Here is a 23,629-nt window from a genome sequence, read left to right as displayed (position 1 = left end):
AATGCGCGGGCGATGCGTTCGGGTCACGTGGTCCGAGCGAGTTCGTACGCGACTAAACTTAATTACCAATACGCCACAAAACAATATGTCTGCTACATAACTTCTGGTTTCGATTCGGCATGGTGGATAAGGAAGAAGGAAGTACTTCCAAAATTCAGCAAAACTTTTTCGTTTTAATTTTCTCCATCGCTTTTCTTGGGCAGTTGAAAATGACGTGATGGCAAGAATATTTTCCCTTGCCAACGAATTATTGGCCTCAATCTTTAAGCACCTAGATGGCATCGAACTTGCTATTGTCGCACGAACATGCCAAAGATTCCACGATGCTTCGCTGATAGATCAAATATGGCAACATTTGTGCTTCAGAGGTAAGTTTTAGTCATGTCTTCAGCAAATCTAGAAAGCGTTAAAGAGTATACCAGTGGAAGCAGAAGTGAGTGACACGCAAAGAACCAAACGGTCACGGTATTAGTTCTTTAGTATACCTGGGGTTTTCTGTGCGTACATTGTGATCACCTGAACGTGAAAACAGACACGATAGAATAGAAATAAAGTTAATCGTATAACCCGTTCACTTTTTTATATTTAAAGCTTCATTTATACACTTAAGTTAGAGGAAGGTGTTATGTCATCAAAAAGTTTAATATTGAAACTGAAACAGTTAAATTTACGTGTTTTCCCTTCGTTATTGCGAAAATGTCATCAACATTTGCAGATTCTGCAAATGCTTAAGTTTAATCTTTTTATTTGTGCATGTACAAAACGACGTAGAACCCTGACAGTAGTGCTGACTGTAGCACTTTTTCCGGGCTGTCAACCCCCCACTTCTTCACTGCTTCTTCAAATACTGAGAATTGTCATTCGTGCAAAAACTCTCTTTGACTCCGATCGTCATGAATTTGCGATGAAACAAAACGCGCAAAAAAGATGTTGATGGCACTGTGATATTATTGATCTGATTAGTTTACTTCCCACCTATCACATTATTATAGTTTATCACTGAGAAAACGTTCGATGTTAACATTAAAATAGCTCAAACAACGCAAAATATTTGAAATCTTATTGCCGGAACGTCAAGTCTACTGAAGAAATGGCAAACTTCGGGGATTATCGGGGAGATTTCATACTCTTATCTGGAGACAGGGAGATACGGTCCAAAATCTGGAGTCTCCCGGATTATCCAGGAGAGTTGACAGCACTGCTTTTTTGGCTTTCAACAATGTTAATAATGTTCAGTCAGTACCCAGTCAAGTTGTTCGAACGTTGTTTTACCTAGATATATATGAATGTGTAATACCTTAACCATAGAAAATACTTATTTTAAAAATAAATCTGGGAATTGATAGAATCTTCTGAGAAAGCAGTTGACATTTTCTAATGCAACCACTGTTTTCCCCATGAAGTGTCGTTTGCGACATGATTGCTAGAAGTCCATGATAATGACTCGTCACTACCCAGATGTGGGTAGTGCTTCTGTTTGGTTGAAGCAAATTTCCCATGTAGCATGACCAATCAGAAGCACCACTCAGACATGATTGGTAACAAATTACACTCCAGGACACTTATGCAGACTAGTATGCCAGGCTACTCCACAATCAAAATGCAATAAATATTGAAACAACTGCAAAACAAGTTTGGCAGCATACACACCCAGACTAAACCAATGTTCAGATTGTTTTCAGCAGAGCTGTCATTAAGGGCTGTAACCCACAACAGCAGTTGCAGCTGTGTTCTCTTGATGTTTCGGGTGATCAAAGTGGAATGCTAAATAAGACACTATAAATGCTTTGTAAGAAGTTACAGGTGAAAATTCACTTGCTATGGCTCTGGGTTGTCACTAAGATTTCAAGATGGTTGGTAATTACAACAAGTAGGCAGGGAATCAAACAGCAAGGGATTTGTTTTGGTCATAGTTTTCTTCTATTTTCTAATAAAAGTAGCCAAGGGCTGCACTCATAGTATCCGGGGGAAATCCCCGGCTCCCAGTTCTTAATGACAGCCCTGCTATGGCTCCTTAAAAGAATTAACAACAGCCCTGAATTTTGAATACCTGAAATCAAGGTGTCCAAAAAATACTTGCCAAGTTTTCCTATCCATAAAAAGCATACGATGGAAATTTCAAACTCCAAAAGATTCTTTAATCATCTCTATCACTTTAATCAGGCAACTTTTAGAGTTAATTCTATTTCTAGACTATGGTGTGTCCTCATTGGAGCAGTGGCCTCTCAGTTCTTTTCGGGAACTGTATATTCTAGGTAAGTTGTGTAACTTTTTAAGCCTTCAGTTCAAATTTCAAATCCTTTTGATGTTTCTGCACTTACATCCTATTTAGGGAGGTTCTTCATCTTAGAAAACCAAAATACTTTTACTTTGGCAGCAGTTATGTTATCTTCTACATGTAAATTCTGTTTTTTATTGTCACTAATTCATCATCAACTGAAAGTCCTTTTTATTTTGATGCTGATTGCCATCACAAAGGTTTTGAGGTATATTATTCTAGAGTGCAGTGTTTGCTGATTGTTGGCCACTCAAAAACTTTTCCTCCAACAGTCTACACAATGGATTCCCTAATTGGCGAAATAGACGAATTAAATTTTGTTGCTTTTAATTTCTGAAGTGAACAGTTCTTTGTTTTCTTTATTGTAGGATGAAAGGTACTAAATTACTAGGAAAGGACAGCTTAAACATTCTCTTCTAGTTATTGTTCTTTTACAGTGTAGTTTTCATGTCCTTATTTTGTTCTCCCCTTCATGCATCAGATATTGAGAATGAAGAAGTGTAGCAGTTAGCAGTGATGTAGCCCTTGATCATTGGCCGAATTTACACTAGAGATGAATAATTTATCCATCTAAGACGAACTATCCGTCTGAGATAGATGAATCGTCTACGTATAAATCCGGTGTTCAAACGAATTTTAGCCTTAAATTTGTCTTCACTTGATTCGTCTGCCAGACGAGACGAATCTGGGGCTAAAATTCGTCTAAACAATGGATTTATGTCTAGACGATTTATCCATCTCAGACGGATAATTCGTCTCTCGTATAAACTCAGCCATTATTATCCCCAAAAGAAAGGGTCCTACAGCTGTACTTTGTAACAGGATTTTTTTCTTTCATAGCTACTTGTTTATCTGCCTATATAGTTTGTCATGTCTGTTAAATTTTTTTCTACAACGTCTATCATAGTTCTGCACAAGTATGGCTGCCTGATTGGGGTTTGGAAATGCCAAATAAATCCCTATGGTGGCTTGGTGCACATTAAGGTATGCAACAAAGTTGTTATTGTTGTTGTTCTTGTTTTTTTGCACAAACTTTAATCCTTTTGTCCCTTGTCCGTCCTGCAATTCTCATGTTTTACCTGGAGCACATGACATTAAGGTTTGTGTCAGTTCTATTTTTTCTAGTTTTTTTTTTGTAGCATGAATAACTAAAGGTGGACTACAAATTTGCCATTGAAGTTCGAGACGGATCCTGGATAATCAGTGGAAGCGACATTCACGTGTTTATTATGTTTGATTCCGTTTAATATTACCTGACAAAGTTTTGAGAAGATCTATGAGGAGAATCCGTTATCGTTACACCGGACACAGATGAAACTATACGGTTCATAACTTAAATGGAACGACTAATATGTGGCTTGGTTCTCAAGGGATTCCCGAGTGCTGCCAAGATGATGTTAATTATGATGAAACTAACCTAACTGTGAGGATGATGTTCGAGGTTCAAGAATGTCTAATGTTTTCAGATCAAGTGCAATTGTACATGAAAACGAATGTAAAGTATTGTTACAAAAGGTTCTATCTTGAAAGAAGAACAGTTGAAAAGCCTAACTAGAGCAAGGAGATTAAAGGGAGAACACTTAAACTAAGAAAATCAAATCAAAGTAGCTGAGGATGCTGTAGAGTTGGCTAAGACCAAGGTCCAGTTTTAAGAGGAGCTAGAGGATGCCTTTAGAAGTCCTATTAGCAGAGCAAATAGTGTACAAAGACATAAGCTGTGAGGAACAAACCAAAGACATTAAGCCCATAACCACAATAAGGAGAAGAAGAAAGGACTCATAAAGTTGGATTTTACAGGTCATAAATCCAAGCTGAGAGATGGGGAGTCAGTATTACGCGCACCATATTAAAATAAGCTCAGAAATCATGGGTCGAGCGGCTGTCCACGATGGACGTATGTTAGCGAGCTCGTTCTAGAGAGGGACAAGAAAGTTTAAAAAATGTGAATTCAGACAAGTATGACTAAATTGGGAAGAAAGAAAAGAAAAAAGGTCAGTACTTCATCGAGTTTTGAGGGTAATACAACAGTCCAGCAAGAAGAAGACGGAGAGTCGGACACAGAAACGTCTGCAACAATGGCAGCAAACGACAACGCGACTGAAACTCCTTCGCTAACCTGGAATTGAAATATGGAAGGTTCTAACGCAAATCAAAACAAATACGGAAAAGCTGGTCTTAGACGTGGAATCCCTTAAAGGAAATCACAAGGAGTTAAAAGAAACTTTGTAAAATACCAAAGGACAAGTCGACACTCTTCAGTGTAAAAGAAAATAAAGGCTTAAAAAGCAAGGTAAAATCACTCGAGGAGCAGCTATTAAAGTCCAAGAAGGAGGTGGAGGAGTTGGATGAAAGGCTCAACTTTATCGAAGACAGACATGACGACCTCGAACGATATCTAAAATTCACTCTGGTTATAGACGGAATCCCTGAACTTGGAGAAGAAGATATTAAACGTAGTGAATGTTGTTACACTAGGAAAACTTCTGCAAGTGAATTTAACACCCGGCGACATGGACATTGTGCATCGAATGAACACGAAAAGCAAAGACAAGCCCCGACCAATCATCGCCAGATTTAGCAACTACAACGCAAAAATCAAGCTGTACAAAGCTAGACTAAATCTTCGAAATACTGACTTGAAAGATGTAGGAGCAGAAAAGATATTTATTAACGTACCGAGCTTTTCAAAGAGGCGAGAAAAGGGAAAAAAAAATCTCTCGCAATGGTAAGACATGGACTGTTGATGGCAAAATGTTTTTGAAAACAGACATCACCACTGAAGTATTGAGAATTGACTCCCACGAAGATCTGAAAGGCCTTTAATTTTCGAGACGAACTGGGAAGAAAAAGAGAAAAAAAAACAACGATCACCTCCGAACACTAACTTTTCTTCTACGTACTTAGTAAATTACTACAACTGTTTTAAATGTACCTATCCAGCTAACACCAATGAGCGTTCTTTTAGGCCAGTTGGTATTTTATTATGCAGGAGAGGTAAGCAATTTGTATCTTTGTTTTTTTTGTTCGTTTCAGTGTCTAGTTTTTGTTTAATTCTAATCACCGTTAATGTTCGAGTGTTATGTCTGTTTTTAATTTTTTGTCACTTAACGTGAGAGGTTTAAGAAATCGAGAAAAAAGAAGATCAATATTTGCACACTTGAAAAACCAAAAACCTAACGTTTATTTTCTTCAGGAAACTTGTTCGAACTCTAGAGATGAGAAGGTTTGGGCGGCGGAATGGGGTGGTCAAATTTTTTATTTACATGGTCAGATCATTCCAAGGGCGTGTGTATCCTTATTAAACCAGACTCCACACTTAATGCAGATGTAGTGGATGTCAACACCAATGGGAGATTTATAATTCTGCGTCTAAACACACAGGATGAGGCCAGTTTAAATGTGGTTATTGTTTATGCCCCCACAGATAATCGTCAACAAAGTGAGTTCATCGATTCTTTTAGCAAAAAAAATTATATCCTTGACTGATGCTTCTAATTTAGTAATGGCAGGTGACTGGAATACAACGTTAAGGCCATTAGGTAGGCAAGGAGGTCTCACTTGGAAAGAAACTAAGTATAGAAATTCATTAATTCATTTCATAAAAGCGGTCAATTTAGTTGATATTTACAGCGAAATGCATCCTAAAAATAAATCCTACACATAGGAATCAAAGCCTTTGAAATTAAAATCCCGCATAGATTTTTTCTTAATAAGTAGTAAATACAAGCCTGATAGTACTAAGGTGGAAACGCAGATATCGATCGCGCCTGATCACAAAGCAGTCTTTTTAAGCATGAATGTTAACGAGGAATTTAAACGCGGACAATAATTTAGGAGAATTTGGTTACAAAATTCTCCATAGAATTTTAGTAACCAGTAAAGAACTTAGGAAATTCAAAATCAGAAATGATGATCTTTGTGATGAGTGTAAGAACCCTGACTCATTGGAGCATACCTTCTTACAATGCCCTGTAACTGTTATATTTTATCACGAAATCTTATCATGGTTTAATGTTTCCCATAATACTCTTATAAATCTTTCCCCTGAGCAAATAGGCCCTTTGCAGCTTGCCATTCTCTTGGTACAAAACCGCCATGCTGGGACGCAAAAGTCGCACTGGGACAAGACAAACAAAGGAAATTACCATTTAAAATAATGTATGCCTTCTGTTGGTCTTGCCCCAGTGCGACTTTTGTGTCCCAGCGTGGCGGTTTTGTACCACATGAATGGCAAGCTGCAAAGGGCCTATTCTGATGCAGGAATATATCCCTGGTGCTATAAATGATAAACTCAGATGCCGACTAGAACTACTCATCCTGTTTATTAAAAAGTATGTATATAGTTGTAAATTAATGTGATGCCCCTTAACTGTACGTAATGTATAAATAATTTAAAAACTCAATGGAAAATAGGAAGATTAACTTGAAGTAACTATTATCGCTCTAAGCCTTCTTACGTGTAATTAACTAATAATTAAGCTAATAATGTAAATTGTAAGCAGTGATTTTGTGAATTAGTATTACGTATGTTGATGTAAGTAATTTCCATTTACTTTTTTTGTTCTCTTTCCCTTTTAGTGTGTTTTTGTATTTTTGTTTTTAAATGTCATTATTGCAAATAAATTGAAAATATGCTCAGAAATCAGCATCCATAATGGCGTGAGTAAACTGCCGAAATTCCATCAGCGTGGAATTTCCGTGGGGAAGGCCCTTTACTATTGTTGCCCGCAACATACTGGACAACTGCATGTACTGACAAAGGTGTGAGTTGATGCTTTAGTCGATGGGTCAAGCATCTCAAACAACGATGGACAAGAAGCGTTAGAGATTGCTGACTACTCAAGGACTCTTTGGGAAATGAATACCTGAAATTTCGCAAAAATGTCGAGGAGGCTACTGCCTGTTACGGTGCAGATTAAGTAGAAAGATGAGTCTAAGGTAAAGGAAGGTAAAGGTTCTCAACTCTGAAGGAAGTAGTGGAGTTTTATTGAAAGGCGAGGAGAGGCAGCTGATGACCTTATCTTTGGAGAGACAAAGCAGTTCCTTCAGAGAAGAAACCCAAGGTGTGGCCGACAACCGTTGCCTGCGAACTCCAATGCAATATTCCACGACATCAAGGATTAGGTTCTGCCGATGAGCGGGGAGGCACAACCCGTTTATGTCTGTGGGAAGAGAGTGACCTTCAGAGGCTCTCAATATTTAATGTATCTTTTAGGCCACATGTTTGCCTGAAGAGAGCTGCTAAGGACTGTAAAGGAAGATTCATTGGTGAGGCTGTGAATGCTATCAACGATTTCTTTTACGTAAATGACGTCCTCGAGTCAGTAAGGACAGTAATTGAAGAAAGCAAACAGAGTGAAATGTCTGCTCAGTAATCCGGGTTTAGAATGACCAAATGAGTAACAGTCGAGAGATGCTGTCCGAAGTACCTGATGCAGAGAGTGCGAATCCAACCCCGGATTTGGAACTCGAGAACCTTTAGTTTCAGTGACAGAACGCTAGGTGTACGATGGGATTTAGAGAAACACCGGCCACCTACAAAACGTGGAATTCTGTAAGTTTGCTGTATGATCCAATGAGATCTCCTTTCCCGGTTTTCTTGAAAGTTAAGAAGATTATGCAGAAAATTTGGTAGCAGAATCTTGGATGGGACGATGAAATACCAGAAGATTTGTAGAGCCACTAAAACAAGTGCAAGTGTGAGTTGGCTGCCTTATCACAATTTCAAGTAATTACGAAGCCACATGATTGATAGAACCGTACGTACTGGACATATGATATTCCTTCATGTATTCTTGGATGCTTCCGAAGACGGTTACTGAAAGTGCGCCTGTCAGATTTTTTTATCACTTTGAAATTGTTAGATGACATTGGCGTTTCGACTTGAAATGTCAAGGAGTTCGCCAGTTAGACCTCTGTCACTTCCAAGGCTTAAGTTACAAGCAGCCACATTCTCTGTTAAGTACAGAGTGCTGATTACAAGAGTGCTGAGCACAAGATTAGCAAGGTTATTTTTTGGTCGGATTCTCAGAGTGATGTTGCAGTATATTAAGAATGGAACCAAGCGATCCGGTTGCCTTGCCCGACCAATGGAGGTTTTGCTCAGGAAGGATCAATCTTGTCAATGATTCTTCACTTGGCTTTAACCCCAGAAACATCTTGAAACAGAGGACCTGAGTTCCTTTGGGAGGTAGAGGAATGCTGGCCAAGTGCAAAATGTAGAGAAATCCCGGATAGCATCTCAGAGGTGCAGACTTCAGCCAAAGTTCAACTTTGCAGTATACGAACGCACCGTACTGACGGTCATTAAACCGACTCTCTAACAAATAGATTCCATGTTGCCGTGCGTCTGTTCAGTAATAGCTCACAGGTGACGTCAGAATGTGATAAAAACAAAGAAGTGTGTCACTGATGTTTTTATCACATTCTGACGTCTTCTGTGATCTATTACTTGGTATCTACTTTTCGTCTGTGCTTCTTCTGTTTTCTTTTTCATACTTGAATACAGTCTCTTCGAAAAGTTTTTTGAATGTCTGTTCTTGCTGAAAGCAAAATAACGGCGAAAACATTTTGCAAAACAGCGAGTCTCTAGGAGTGATGACACACGATGGCAACTGTTGTGAAGGTTTCTTGCAGTTTAGGCATTCTTAAGTTGTCAGCAAACTCTCCATTTTCCTTCTTTGTAAATAGCTCTTCCTAAGTCTTTTTCGAGGCTTTCACTTGCTTAATCAGAAATAATTTCACAAAGGTATTCAAAACCGCGCGCGCAAGTTTCCCGTGACGTACTCTAATAGATCACTGGCAACGACCAATCACAGCGCGCGTAGCATTCACGTCATTGTATAAGGTGAAATGGAAAGACGGTCGCGTAGGCTTAAAGAGGCTCATAGAGACCTGCAGCTTGTGTGCCGTGTAGCGTGGAAAGTTCGATTCTGTCACGTATACGAGGATTGTCCGCTCTAGCGGCCCATAGGGAGCTTAAGCAACGGCGACGGCAATGAGAACGTCAAAAAAGTAATAGGTTTAGATTGACAAAACAACAACTTTGCACGTGCAACACGCTTTTCTGTACATTTCTTTGCTTTCACTGCACGACTTCGACGTGAAACTGCCTAATTTCACGTTTTGTGGGGGACTTAAACAGCAAGACAAACACATTCTTTTTCCTGAACTTCGATACAGTCTCTTAGAATTCAACTCCAGAAAAAATCGCCAACATTTGAGGAATTGAACGAGATGGAATAAGCGCGGTAAAGTTTCAAGCACCGCGAATTGACTTTAAAGTTACGTTTTCGGAGCCGTCGCCGTCGTTGTTGCTTAAGCTCCCTATTGACTTTAGTGGAACTGTATCAACTTAAGTTTTTGTTCGCTGTATTGAGAACGAATGCTTTCCTGAAGATGTGAAGGAAGTGAAGCAGAATATGGAAGGGAAGAAAACTGGCGGCGGTGATTTTGGTGTTCCAAAACAATAAGCAGTTGCCATGTTATTTTTCCAAACCAATCCTGTGGTAGTTCAATTCTTTTCTTAACAAACGCTTTCTTTTGTTCAACTCAATTGTCAAAGATGCTGACCACGTGAGTGAAAACTTTCTCTCCTCTTTCAGGCGTCACCAGGAAAGATTGAAGCTCTTGAGTGTCGTGCGCCCTTTGATCCCGAGATAACAAGTCCTTTGAGACCCAAACTTATGTTTACTATAACAGTACAGGATGGAGAAATTGTTGCTTTGTGTTTCAGCGACTGGGAAGTGGAACCACACAGAGGAAAGCTTTCTGTAAGTTTGTTAAATACAGATAAACGCATCCTTCCATCTTCCTTCAAATACCACCTTGTCATTAGGTAGTGTGTGCACATTTACATTTGTGGCCTTGATTTCAATGGGTCTCTCCGTGGCACAAACGACAGGGTACCTGCCCCTTGTTTTGTAGTCTGCTACACAGCCGTTCTTGTGTCATCACGCAAGCGGAGAGGGGCGTTTCGTGACCACACAGAAAAAAAACAGTGTAGCAGACTACTTGTTTGGGAAGTGAATGGTGAATCTTGGCTGGGACTCCAGAGCCTGACTTACTCCACGCTCGTAACATGGTGATTGTCACATTCACCATAAAATATTGCACTCTTTCTTTTTCAAAAAGTATTCAATTTGTAAATAAAATTAAATTGTAACCCCGCCTTATGACCCCTCTGTTTAAACAACCATACACCTTTTTTGTAAAACGTCCTGGTTTTTCAATCACATTGCTTTGGTCCAAACCTAAAATAACTCAGTCATTTTCACTGATATCAACACCACATCGATAAGGCCAGCATTTCATGGCTCAGTGGTCGGGATAAATTAACAGGGTTCCATTATATAGTGGCTCCTTGATTGCGTGAACAGAACGAGTCATTGAGGTCCCATTACATGTATAATGAAGACGAAAAAGAAATTTAACGAAAATACAAAAAAGTAATATTGATAATTTTCTACGAATTACCCATAATACACCTCGTTTACCCCCAGAAATTTTGCATTACTTTTGCTTTTAATTTAACCTGGGTATTCATTCGTCACTAGAGAAATATACCTTATTCGTGATACCCGTCATCCCGCTCTTTAGAATTGATGGGATAAAAACAATCTCAAGTGGTATTTCAGGGGGCAAAAATCTGCCAATAGGAGTAATAGCGGTCGAGTTTGTTCATTTGCTCAAAACGAAACAACGTTTTTAGTCCGTTAAAAATGTACAGTTCGAGTTTCGACAAGTTTTACGTCACTATCGCTTGCTCTGAGGATATCTACGGTCGCTACTGCATCCAGAAAAGTAACAATGATCACTTCCACTCATAATTTACCATTATCGTGTTAAAGATAAAAAGTCATTCTTCATTGCCTGTTGTCTAGAATAAACAAACTTGAACGCAAGTTCTTGTATTTGCAGCTTTATCCCTTGTTTTCCCCTCTGAAAAACCACATGACATTGCTTTCATCCCATCTGTCCTTGAGTGCGTGCTAAGATGGCGGGTATCGTGAATAGGCTCTGTTGAAGACAATACTTATGCAAGCTATTTTTGAGGGGGGTGTGGTAAACAAGTTCAGTGTATTATGGGCAACGTGAAAATGATGAATTGTCACCGTTTTGGAATAAGGTTTTTGTAGTCATTTCTTTAATGAGTTAATGTATCATTCCTTGTCTTCTTTGGCCTTGAAAAGCTTCATAATTATTTGCGGTGACAATTCATTGTCCTGACGTGATATGTCTTAAATTTGTTTTGTTTTGTTGGTTTTGCAAGGTTCTTTGTGTTAATGTCTTTTCAAACTAATTTAATATTTATATAACAGCTGGAAGAGAACGAGGAAGGAGAGGTTGTTCAGTTCTCATTCAAGTGTGACAGCGAGTCAAAGCACGAAATCCCAACAGACAGAGAAGAGGTTAGTTATTTTAAGAGTGACACTGATACACTGGTACGAGTGATTGACTGGGAAATAAATCCAGCATTGTCTATTGAGTGGACGAGAAATTTTTTATTGGGTAGCATAGGCCTTAAGGTACCATTTATAATTTTGTACCGACTTAACAGCCAATTTAAATGAGAAATACTAACACCAACAGTTTATGGCCCTTTTCTTGAACCATTGCTTCGGGGTTTAAGCAGCTACGTTTTTGATCGACTCACGTCAACCGGAAGAAAGCCTTTTCTTTTCTTATGACGCTGCAAAATTTGTATCAGTAGAGTCGTTTGCCTAAAAAGTTGTTCGATATTACGGCTCAAGAGTGAAAAAACAACTTCCAGTTGACTTGCGTCGCGCAAAAACGTCGCTGCTTAAACTTCACAGAGTCAAAAGCACTGCACGTGGCTTACTCGAATGCGCTATAAAGAGTCGTATGTTATAATTTGGAGGAAATGGTAGCGTGGCGTTTTACATGTAGAATCTTATTAGCACTAGAATACTGTACATCTACCGCTAAATAACACGCATAACATAACGTCAGTGGTCGTTAACTTCTATTAAGAGCAGTGTTTATGTATTTTTAGGGTATGGGTGTTCTAAGAAGATGGATGAAGGAGGAGTATAATAACGAAAACTTGTTGTTTTATCAACCTCACATGGTTCAGCTTGTCCTCATGAAATATGTTACAATGCACTCTTTACACAAGTAAGACATTTAGCATCTGTTGGTGGTTTGGGTTTTTGTTTGTCTTAAGGTGAGGTTACACGAGACAATCCGCAACGACGATTTTTAACGCAACCCTTCGTTTCAATGCTGGAACAATATTGTAGGCATTCAAACCAATGTCGCAACAATGTTGCAAAGCTGTGTTGCGCTAAAACTCGTCGTTGCGAATCGTCTCGTGTAACACCACCTTTATACCACCATTCGAGCAGAAGCTGCCTTTGTCTTCTCGATTGAGGAAAGGCTACGCCAGAAACGCGTCAGGCTTTGAAGTTGCCGAAGCTCGAACTTCTGGGCAAGTCAATCGTGTTTCCTCTCTTCAAAGTGCTTTTTCGAGTGCGAGCATCCGTTTGTTGATAAAACCGATGGTTATAACTGAGCCCGCTGTACCAAACAGCGGCAAACGCATGGCTATTAGGCCTCGGACTCCATCCGAGAAATAAGTAGCGCATGCTCAACAAAGATCTTTCTCGATTCATACATAGTCTTTCTCGAGTACGCCAAAATTGAGCAGTCGAAGAAAGGCTCTGCTGACATGGTGGTCCTATATATCACAGAGCTTGTAAACGTACTCTTGCACCAAAGGAAAAACCTTAAACTTTCGCTTACAAGCCCAGGGCTGATGCAACTTCGTAAGGGGTTTTAGGTAGGAGTGTAACGATTCATATTCCCTGCGATTCGATTCGATTATGTAAATGTTTCTTAATTCTTATAACATAACGCGTAATGTTATAAGAATTAAGAAACATTTACATAATCGAATCGAATCAATTGAGAATAGTAACAGGGACAGGAGGATTCACAGTCGCTTGGTTCGTCGCCATGTTTGAGAACCTGACAAAGAGTGTGTCGCACATGTTTTGGCTTAGTTGGAAATTGTCAAGGGGTGGTTGAAGGACAGCATTTTTACCAGGCAACACAAATGGCGCACGAACTGCTATCGTCTTGGCTTGTCAATCAAAAACGCACATTTTAAAGAGTTCTGGATTCTGATTTTACAATATAATAACTCACTGAGGGTGTGCAAAAATCGAATCAAAATCGAATCAAAATCGAAACGTGGAAGCAAAGAATCGTGAATCGAACCGAACGGTCATAATCGCGATTAATCGAGAATTCGATTAATCGTTACACCATTAATTTTAGGAGGGCTTACAAACGGGGGACTTATATCCGGGGGGCTTACAGTTGAACTAAAAGAGCTTACAAAAACAAAATACTCTTTGAAGTTATTCGCTTTTTTAAGCTTGAAAACGTGGTAAACAATCGAATTCATTTCAATACAAGGTAGAGGGAGGCTTATATATTTGGAGAGGTTGTAATGTATGTTTTCTATTTACAGGTAGATGGACCTATGGGACTTTAAGATACACCGTTTCTGCCTACGGGTACGGGTAGTCGAACATGTTTGCCTCGTCATTATACAAAAGGCGACCATGATTTCCCAGATGTGATAACGGTATCACCGTTCTACCCGGTAGCCTAGCCGTTTCTCCGGTGTAAAAGGCTGTCTACCCGTATTTACAGCTCCGCGTACGGGAAATGTACCCGTACTCGTACACGCTTTCGGTGTATGTTACGGTCTCTATGGGGGGGAGGGCTTATAACCGGAAGGTTAAGGTTCCTGCGTATAAGTAGTATAGTAGAGACGCTTTGGGACGTGTTTTGGGCAGGAATCGTCTCAGTGTGGAAGGAGTACATTAACATTAATGCTGTCATATGCCAGGGTCATGCCAGGATCATGAAAACTCATTAAACTGCCGTTGGAATTGCCGTCGGAATTGTGGAAGGCTGACTTTTATTAACGAGCGCAATGCTATAAATTTTACAGACATTTATAAAATTTGACTTCTTAAGTCATCTTGAAATTTCTTGCTTTCTTTAGAAACCCGCTTCACTTTGAGGCCCTTCGAATTCCTCGTCGTAGTGGCAACAACTCTTTGCTGGCTGCCGGTGTTTTTAAGGTATATATATTGCCCTATGATGGAAAAAAAGGATAGATACAAAGTCATCAAGGCTCAATGAACTGAGTATTCTTAGACCTATTATATGTCAGTTGTGCTCTCCTCCTCCTCCTTCTCCTCAACAAAATTTGGGTTTAATACAAATCAGTGTCTTATTTTTCATGAATCTGGAGACACTTCTCATCAACCTTAAACTGACTTCCTCACTGTAGTAGACCGCTCAAAGCAATAAACAGTTGTAGCTAGTAACGATTTGATTATGATGTCGCCTTAAAATTATTCCTCTACATAACACGCGTGGTTTGTGGTGTTATAATGCATGCGCGTAATTCGTGAACACATGCGCGTGCTTCTGCCTTTTTGTGGCTTTTCACTCGACATAACTAATGCCATGGTCGCAATTCTTCTCCCTGTTAGGTTACGCAACAGATAACAAAATTATTAAAGTGCACTTCAATTGAATCAGTAGAGTTTTAAGAGTAAAATGCTGTAATTTTGTTGACTATGATCGTCTGCCTACATCTCTATTGTTTGCCCCAGTATCATTTTTTCCATGTTATTGCAGGGAACGTACAGCAGTCATGGAGTGGAACTTGTCATGATCTCTTTTACCGACCACAAAATGATAGGCACAAAGATAACGGTATGTAGCTCGAAAAGCACAAATGGAGATTGCTTGTTTAATCTTTTTAAAAATCCTGCCTATTAGAGGGGCCTATTTGGCTATTCATCACAAGACGTCTCTTAGTCGGAATTAAATGTGTCTATTAACCCTTTCACTGCCGGAGTATTTGATGGAGTTTTGTAAGGTGACTCTACCTTTTGAGTCTGCAGACCAAATGCTATGATGTGACCATTCAAATGAAAGCTCTCTGCCTGTACTTACACATGGTGCTATTTGTTTTTCAAAATTTTACTAAATGAAATTTGGAAATCTGTTCGAAATTTGCCTTTGGCTACATTTGGCAGTGAAAGGCTTAAGAAACTGTTAGTAAAGGCGTGGCAGAACAGCACGACGCCAGCAATTGCTTCCCCGCGAAATAACCTCTGAGAAACGACCGCAGAAATTCCATACTGATGACTTATCAATACCCAGATTAGCCTGTGAAAACAGTCGTCTCTTCTCGCCCCTCGCCGTTAGGGACGTTTCGCCAGAAAGGGCGTCTGCGCCTAAGCGACAGAAATTCCATACTGATGACGTAAAAGCTGTCCGGAGTCTGGTCAGGAACTCTGATTGGTCGACGTCGTAGTTAGATTGTTACGAACGATAGAAGAAAGGCAAACAGTCACAAAGGTCAAATATAAACGCGAGGAATCTACTAAAAACAATCAATATTCTTGAAATATATTTTTCTTCATAGGAAGCATTTTAATTTTTCTGGAGCTCGTTCGTAGAAGAGCTCAAAACTATACCATGATCAACCAGGAGAAAGATAAAAGATCTAAAAACTAACAAATTTACTTTTGGAACCCCATGACTACCAGATTAATTATGTCAACACTGGTTTACGTATGACATTTCCGTCGCTAAGGCGTAGACGTCCTTCTTAGCGAAACGAGGAGCGAGAAGAGACGGCTGTTTTTGCAGGCTATACTCAGATCTAGGAAATGCCTCTGATTGGTCGTGCCGCGTGGAAAAATTGCTTCAACCAATCAGAAGCACTACCCAGATCTGGTTAGTTATGTGTCATCAGCATGGATTTTCTGCGTTCCACCCTCAGGCGTCCGTTTGCGTGGCGAAATTTCGTCCGTTTTCTCAAGCTAGGTAAGAAATAACGATGAAGCGTAGTTTCTAGCTTACCTACTCGCCTTTAACAGGGAGACCCTAATGTGCCAGGAGGGGAGGTGACGTTTGAAGTGGATCTTACAAAGCCTTTACCTGATGAAGCAGCAGCCGACAGTGGAGAGCCGAAAAGGTTTAGTCTTCCTCAAGGTTATGAGGCCAGATATACGGACTTTCCCAGCCACTACAAGGCTAGGTAGGAGATTTTTGGTGTTAGGCATAGAATTTTCTGCTTGCGGATGGGGGTTTGGCCCTGTTCCGGGGATTGATCCTTCTTCCGGGGGGGGTCTATTTAAATACACGGATATGTACCACCCATATGGATTACTGACTCTACGCTGACAAGGAAGGTGCTGTTTGCGAAGTATAAGCGTCCATACAAACGGGACCCTTAGATAAATATCGCTTAAAATGTCTCCATTGATCAGGCAAAGAGGTCTACACAAGATTCGATACACTGGTCGACCGTGTATTCGCCAGTGCAACTCCATGGTAACAGGTTTACCGTCTGGAGGTTTTTAACTGTACGGTACCGTAATGTGATTAGAACGTTCCATATGCGGTTTTTTTCTAAAACGGGGGTATAATTTAACCTCTCCGTACAGACACCTGTAATACAGAGGTTTCACAGTGCGCAAAAGCTTCACAATATCCACAGCATTGGATTGGTTCGGATGTAATAAGAATGAAACATTTTTAAACAGGTTCCTATTTCTGTATGGTAAATGTCGACCAGAAACTTACCTAAGTACCCCTCCCCTTTGTTGTCATGGAAACCTCAGGGTCTGGTAGAATAAAAAACCAGAATCAAAGCCACAATCGTTTGATCGTAATTGTGGTGCGTGACTAACAAAAACATTCTGCTTCATGTTATATTTCTCTATACAGGGCTGTCGATACTCGGGTGTATTAATACTGTCATTTATCTCTAGGCTGCACAACCCTGAAACCAGCCTTGCTTTTCACCCGAGCTCTAGTTTTTTTTTCCTGAAAGAGGCAGTGCACCGATTACGGAGTTACGTTATAACTTTACGCGTCAAACTATCTCTGATAGTTTCAGTAAACCATGGAGACTAGCTCATACAAGAAGTAAAAATTGGTAGTTTAACATTTTCACGTAACAACTTGTTGGATACTTGGCATCTAACTGTTGTCAACAGTCTTAGTCCAATTCGCTCGCGTCCAACTTTCATTTCTCTCAACAATGGAAATCATTCAGTCGCATGGATCGTCCAACATATTCTTCCAACGGTTACTGTCTAACAACTGAATTGTTTTGGAAGATAAGATTTTGATTTAGGATTAAGATTATTTTGGGACATTTATACCATTGCAATGATAAGGCCAACAGAGTAGAACTTGAATCCAATTGAATTTGTACGTATAGATAAACCCTTTGACGTGCTCACGAGATTATTACGTTCCTAGTGGTTCCTTTTCGTCCCACAAGACCCAGACCAGTGACACAAGGATCCTTTCCGAGAAGACTAAAGTCTATAACCAGATGCAGATGTAAAACAAGGATAGCGTATGCTTTCTTGGTTATTTTAGACCCTTAGTGTTGGTCCTGCCCGGACGTAAACCCAAGCCTTTGAAGCCTGGTACCTAATCAACTGAGCTAACCAGTCAGTGGTTATAGAAATGAATCCTGTGCTATTCACGTCACAGTTCCTTTCTCCTCTCCCCTATGGTTGCTGTTTTTTTTTTTTTTCCGTTTTATTGGTTTTCTTTCCACATCTCATGATGGCACAATCATTTCCTGCTGTTTTTGTGATATATTTTGCCTTCGTTTTTAACATATTTATCTCCTGTTTAACCTGTCTGTAGATTTCACAGCGTCGGACAGATCGCTAGCCATGGGTTTGTGTCTCCTCAGTGGACTCCCGCACACTTTGTTTTGTTTAACGATGACTTGTTTGGTTTCCTATGGATTGAATTGATGGCGTTCAGTGTCTATAGTCGAGTGACTGAGCCTTTCCTGAAATGAAGCTGATAGAAAACAACGTGCTCGACACGGCGCCGCCTTTTACAGGGCTCGTACACGTCTTGAAAACCCATGAAAATTGATTTATAGAATCCATTCTCGACGCCTTGGCATATACTCTGATATTTGTTTTTGTCCTTAAATGTACATCAGTTTTTATGGTATTTTTTTAGATTTAAACACTTCATGTAGTCACCCTAATGTCTCCATTAAGGGTTGTCTCTCCAGTTTAAAGAAAGCTCCATCTCAGACATGGTTAGAAATATCCTCCTCCCCTTTCCCAAGGGAGGCTTTACTTCGAACGTTACATTGATGACCTGTTAGATCACTAATGTAAGAGAACGTTGCCATGCGATTTCTCCCGGAAAATAGGAGGCCACTTAAAATAAACTTTTTGGTTGATATTGAGCGTTAAACCATCAAACAGTGCGTTGTTCTCGCACTATTAAGGATGTCTTACGTGTGATTTCAGTGATTCTGTTACCTCTGCGTCCTGCGTCCTTAACGGATAAAAATTCACAGACTCAAAATAATTCGTGGCATGCGTTCCGTGGGACGCGAAGGTCGATCGATCGATCTGAGGATGATTTTTGTAGAATATCCTGTTCGTGTGATTTCTGTGGCTGTTCTTGTGGCTACTGCTTTACAATAGAAGAAGTGTATTTTTATTTCAGTAAAATGTAATACAGAATTTTGGAGTAAGGTTAACTGGCTGGATACATAAAGGCCCAATTTAGGATTCTTTGTTTTTTGATCTAGGACACATTGGTAATGGACTGGGACTCGTGAGTTTTCACATGATGAGTCCCAGGGCTCACCGTAACTTTTTGAAACGGATGACTAGTAATTTTCGTTTTTTGCTCTGAAATCAGTGTATTGTATCTAATCGTTAGCTGATCACCGTTCCTTTCTTGCTTTCACCACGAGTCAAAAAAGTGAAAAAGCTGATTGGAGAAGTATTACTTCTATCAATATTAAGAAGTTTTATTTAATTTACATTTGACAAAGTTTTTATTTTAAGTTCAACACAGTACATATGTAAATACAATTGTTTTTCATCAATAAAGCAGCTAGTATGCGGGTGTATTCATGCGCGTTGGGAAAATTTACAAAAGTTTTGATCTTATGTTTAAGTCACTACAATTCACCTTCCTAGTGGTCCAGTGTTTGTTCAATCATAGGCTTGCAATATATTTTTGTCTCTCTCTAGAAAGGATTTATGTCCGACCAGGCCACCCTTGGGCCATTCTAAATGAAGTTGACTTTTTCTGGTCATCATTTTCTAACGCTTTCGTATTTCGTCCTACATTGACAAATTTTATTAGGACGCCGTCCGATTGCCGACGATTACTGACCATTACTTGTAGCTGTGCAATCTTCAGATTGTCAAAGAAAGTTAGGCGCCATTTATATGGAGAAAGCCTTTCCCGGGTAGAAGGTGCACCCTCCCCTCCTTACTGAGTCAACTTTTGGGAGCGTTTTTATGAGAAAATATGGTTGAACGCTTTGGCCCAGCCAACAGCGCTTGAGCATGCTCTGATTGTCTAAAACAGGGCCCTGACTGGCTCGCCTTTACCGAGGTTAACGCGGCTGGGCGAGCCGAAGTGTTTATATGAAAAAATGTTTGCCCAGCTGAGAGGTGACCCTGGCAGGCGGGACGTTATTACAGGGACTGTGTATGAAAACCGATCAGTTGCTTCTACCCATAAACTGTTTAGTTCATGTTGTCCTTTAGCAGCATGATTGAAAATAAAACAACTGCTGGTTAAAAAATAAAATTGGAATCCTACAGCAGTTTAAAGGCCTCTTTTGAACAGTATTTTCTTTTTTAAACTGTTTTGTGTTTTATCAGCATTTTAAAAACCAATGAATTTGAAATAGGTTCTCCAAAACACCTGATAATTTTGGTTAGGAGCCTCCAGCTTCTAAGAAGCCACTGTGTAAGGTGATTCCTGGGTTTTGCACTGCGCATCTCTTACTGCGCATAACAAGATGGCCGCCGTAAAAAAGAGCATGTGAAGTAACGTTATGTAAATGAAGTTGACTGAACAGAAACGTCATTGGAATTTTTGCTTGCGGTCTTCAGATGGGGGGCCGGTCTCAAAGAAAGGGAGTGGGCCCCCCGAGTCCCTCCCCTGGATCCGCCACTAAACAGACTACAGATGATTAGAGAATTCGTATTTTCTCACTTAACCACAATATACCCCGGCCCATAGCATGCAAAATGAGTAGGTGGTGGCCGTTGGTGGTGCAAATAGCTGGGAGCAAGAAGGGCCTGCTCCAAATACGATCCAACTTCCACACTGTGTACATGGTGAGAAATCATCAAAGAGGATTCCAATCCTTACTAAGATTGGAAAGCACACCGGATTAAATCCCTCTGTGTTGCAATGTGGCTTCAACAACCCCTTGTCACCAAACAGCTTTCTCCACGTATTCCGACCAACCGATGTGGGATGGAGAACGTTACCAACGATCAGTGAGAACAAGGAGTCAGCGGTTTTGTTGATGACAAGAAATGTGTCTCGATTTCCAAACCTAGTTCCAAGGCAGACCTGGTTAAAAGATGAGAGACTCACAGTCGAATCCAGTTTTTCCTCCTTCCACATTGAAGCTGGTCTTGTCAGTCCAGTATTTAGATGCGTAAATGAACGTTTGCTGCAATACAAGCCACGATAATCAGCTATACTTAAGAAATACGTCGGCATCCCATTTAACCATTTCACTCGTCAGAGTGGCGGACTGAGTGACTTATTTCTTTTTGTCGAAAAATCTCAGCACAACAGACAGGTTTTTCACATAGGCGCTGAGAACTGTTTTTATTTTTGGCTTAGTAAATAACTTGCCTGGAGGAAAAATAATAAAAAATGAGGAGTGAAAACAATAGAAATGAGCAGGTGGAGGAGGATGAGGGGGAGCAATAGAAATGTAATGGTTGTGGTGGTGGAGGGAAACAACAGAAATGTGGTGGTAGTGGGGTGGTGGAAGGAAAACGAACTTAAATGTAGTTTATAGCGTCACTATTCACGAAGCGGCGTTGAAATGAAAGGTGAGTGTGGCGTCGTTGTGAGGTCGATATGGGGTTGGTGTGGGGTCAATGTAAGTTTGATAATGTGCAGGTGAAAGAGAAGAAAAAACAATATAAATCTGGTGGTGGTGGTGGGAAAGCATCAGAAATGTTGAGAAGCAAAAAAGGGAGGAAGAAAGTGAAAAAGTGTTTTTCGCCTTTGCCCTCATTAACACATGCACGATTTGCACGCTAAGAATCAGTGAGCCGGAACTGGAAATGAAAGCGGCTACATATGAGAACTTGCCTAATAATTACGCTACGACTCAGTGATTTTATGTCACGGGTGAGTTACCGCTTATTCTTTCCATAAAGTAATTCATACTCTTATTTCCGGTTCGGGCAAGCCTAGGCAAAGCTTTTGTTTCTATTGGAATATTGTTAGGCGAAAGTACAGTTATCAACACGTGAAAAGACATGACCAGTACGTGACGTTATTTATCTTAATGAGAATCCCCAGCATTTTGTTCCTGAGATAAAGAGAAAAGGCTAGACGTGATCGGCGTGAATGTATTACCCTTAAATTAATGAGATTCCCATTCAAAAAAGAGGCCTAACCGGTGCACTTTATACTACTTTCAGAGCCTAACAGACAAGCTTTTGTAACCGGTCTAATGCACATGAAATTTCTAAGGCTTCTAGACCTTCGATAAGTCCCTTTGGTACCGTCCCTAGAGCTCCAATGACAATCGGTATGATCTTCACTTCAGGACACTTCCTTAGTCGTTTAATTTCCCGTTTTAGGTCTTGGTAGTTTTCGCCTCTCTTAACCCTGGTATCGAATGGGCGCGCATGTCTATTATCAGGCACGATCTTAACTGTTTGTCGAAGACAACAATGTCTGGTTTGTTATGGTCGATTTGTTGGTCATTCTCCATCTCACAAAATCCCACAAAATCTTAAGCCCTTCAGATTAGTAATGGTAACAGGACTAAGTGTAGTCCAATTCGGTCTGTAATCATACGAGTGATTAACAAAATCGGACGACCGTGTAGCGAGAGTCCGATTTGTTTAATCACGAGTATGGTTACAGACTGAATTGGACCACACGAGGTTCTGTTACCAATTAATCAAAACAGAAGAAATTCCAATTTTTTTTGCTTGCAGTGAAAAAAAGCCATTTAAGCGCGCGCGTGATGGTGCTTACTGTCCAATTACTTAGGCATGACGCGTACTGTCCTATTAAATTGTCCTATTGAGGCTGAAATCAGGGCAGTTGGTAACCAATCAGATTTGAGAATTTTGTTATAGTTCTGATGATTATGATTATGATTATGATTATTATGATTATGACTATTATGATTATGATTATTATTATTTGTATTATAAAGAAAAATTCGTTCTTTGGTCTGTTATACTCGGAAATGAATGTACATGATGAAAAAGGATCAAATTGGAAATGAAAAAACAGTGTAGCTTTTTGTCAAAACAAACCGTGTGCTAGAAATGGCGACTAACGAGCTACCTTATTTCCGTCCACTTTCATAACCATTGTCCATGGACCAGGCCCACAATCACCTAGGTTTGTGAAGTGACAGTAAACGAGCTGCAAACCAGCGTCTGTCATAAGCGGGTAAGCTTTGTTGGCAATCTGAAATGTTCCTCTGGAAAATATAGAGAGAACTGAATTTTATGGATATTTAGCAAATGATTTTTTGTATGTGTGACAAAACCTCGTAAACTTGTTTTTGTAAAATTGCATGAGCGTGAGTGGGGTGACACAACGGCGACGTAATTGAAAACTTCGCTGAAAAATATGCTTTGCTTCTGTTCAAACCTTTTTTCGATTACTCCAAGTCACCCAGTCATTTTAAAGTAGGGAAATTAGGTTGGAGCTGAAGATGGGGGACCGCGTCCAAGTTCAGACAGAGACAACAAAATTTATCGCCTTGTTTAATCACGTTGTCGTCGTGTAGGGACATTTGCCGTTGTACCAAAGCAGTCCCGTCGTAGTTTCGTAAGGTCCCTTATGAAAAATCACATGAACAACGGCTAGTTTCAACAAAGTTTCAAAGATTACGTGCTTGAGACATTTTGTAAAGTCTCACAGGGCGACTATCCCTGGAGTGTGTTAGTATGAATGGATAGGGTCACACCGGCCAGGAAAAATCTCTAATAGAAGTGGACGTGTTTTTAGTGGCTACCCGTTCTCTGAGCCTTTGAAGTCCGTCTGATGCCAACGAAATTCTCTTCCAAAGACAGCAAGAGTAGGAGTTCCGAGTTCCAAAAACTCTCTCCGCTTTAAAAGCGTGGCAAGAGAAAAGAAAATGAAAACAATGCTTATGCAAAATTTGGGGGGGCAAGTAAGGTGCATTATGGGAGAGTGGCTTATGTGAGTAAAAACAAAATTCATTTTCACATCAATAGTTTCGCACTTAGCCTCGCTTTGAAACAGAGG

The 23,629-nt window shown here is 40.1% G+C and overlaps 1 protein-coding gene across 2 annotated transcripts; it reads left to right on the top strand.

Annotated features, from left to right (window-relative positions):
* Window positions 1–62: 62 nt before the first annotated feature.
* Window positions 63–18,903, top strand: LOC140928248 (F-box only protein 31-like). 2 transcript variants are annotated; one of them, XM_073377971.1, is made up of 10 exons: window positions 64–368; window positions 2,193–2,255; window positions 3,186–3,262; window positions 9,883–10,050; window positions 11,599–11,688; window positions 12,294–12,415; window positions 14,319–14,397; window positions 14,963–15,040; window positions 16,216–16,376; window positions 18,008–18,903. In XM_073377971.1, exons 1-10 carry the CDS (start codon window positions 218–220, stop codon window positions 18,165–18,167), a joined length of 1,149 nt encoding a protein of 382 aa, XP_073234072.1. In that variant the 5' UTR covers window positions 64–217; the 3' UTR covers window positions 18,168–18,903. The 2 variants fall into 2 exon arrangements, with proteins under 2 accessions (XP_073234073.1, XP_073234072.1); XM_073377972.1 differs by lacking the exons at window positions 12,294–12,415; window positions 14,319–14,397 and having other exon boundaries at window positions 63–368.
* The last annotated feature ends 4,726 nt before the right edge of the window (window positions 18,904–23,629 follow it).

The sequence above is a fragment of the Porites lutea genome, chromosome 2 (assembly GCF_958299795.1).
Source record: "Porites lutea chromosome 2, jaPorLute2.1, whole genome shotgun sequence".
NCBI lineage: Eukaryota > Metazoa > Cnidaria > Anthozoa > Scleractinia > Poritidae > Porites > Porites lutea.
The sequence above is the reverse complement of the archived record's forward strand: the minus strand, read 5'-3'. Positions and strand labels throughout refer to the sequence as shown.

Bases quoted from the DNA above. Each gene is read 5' to 3' on its own strand.
- LOC140928248 (XM_073377971.1), top strand. From the start codon at position 218: ATGGCAAGAATATTTTCCCTTGCCAACGAATTATTGGCCTCAATCTTT. The intron at 3,263-9,882 runs GTATGCAACAAA...CTCCTCTTTCAG, and splicing joins GTGGCTTGGTGCACATTAAG to GCGTCACCAGGAAAGATTGA. The intron at 10,051-11,598 runs GTAAGTTTGTTA...TTTATATAACAG, and splicing joins CACACAGAGGAAAGCTTTCT to CTGGAAGAGAACGAGGAAGG.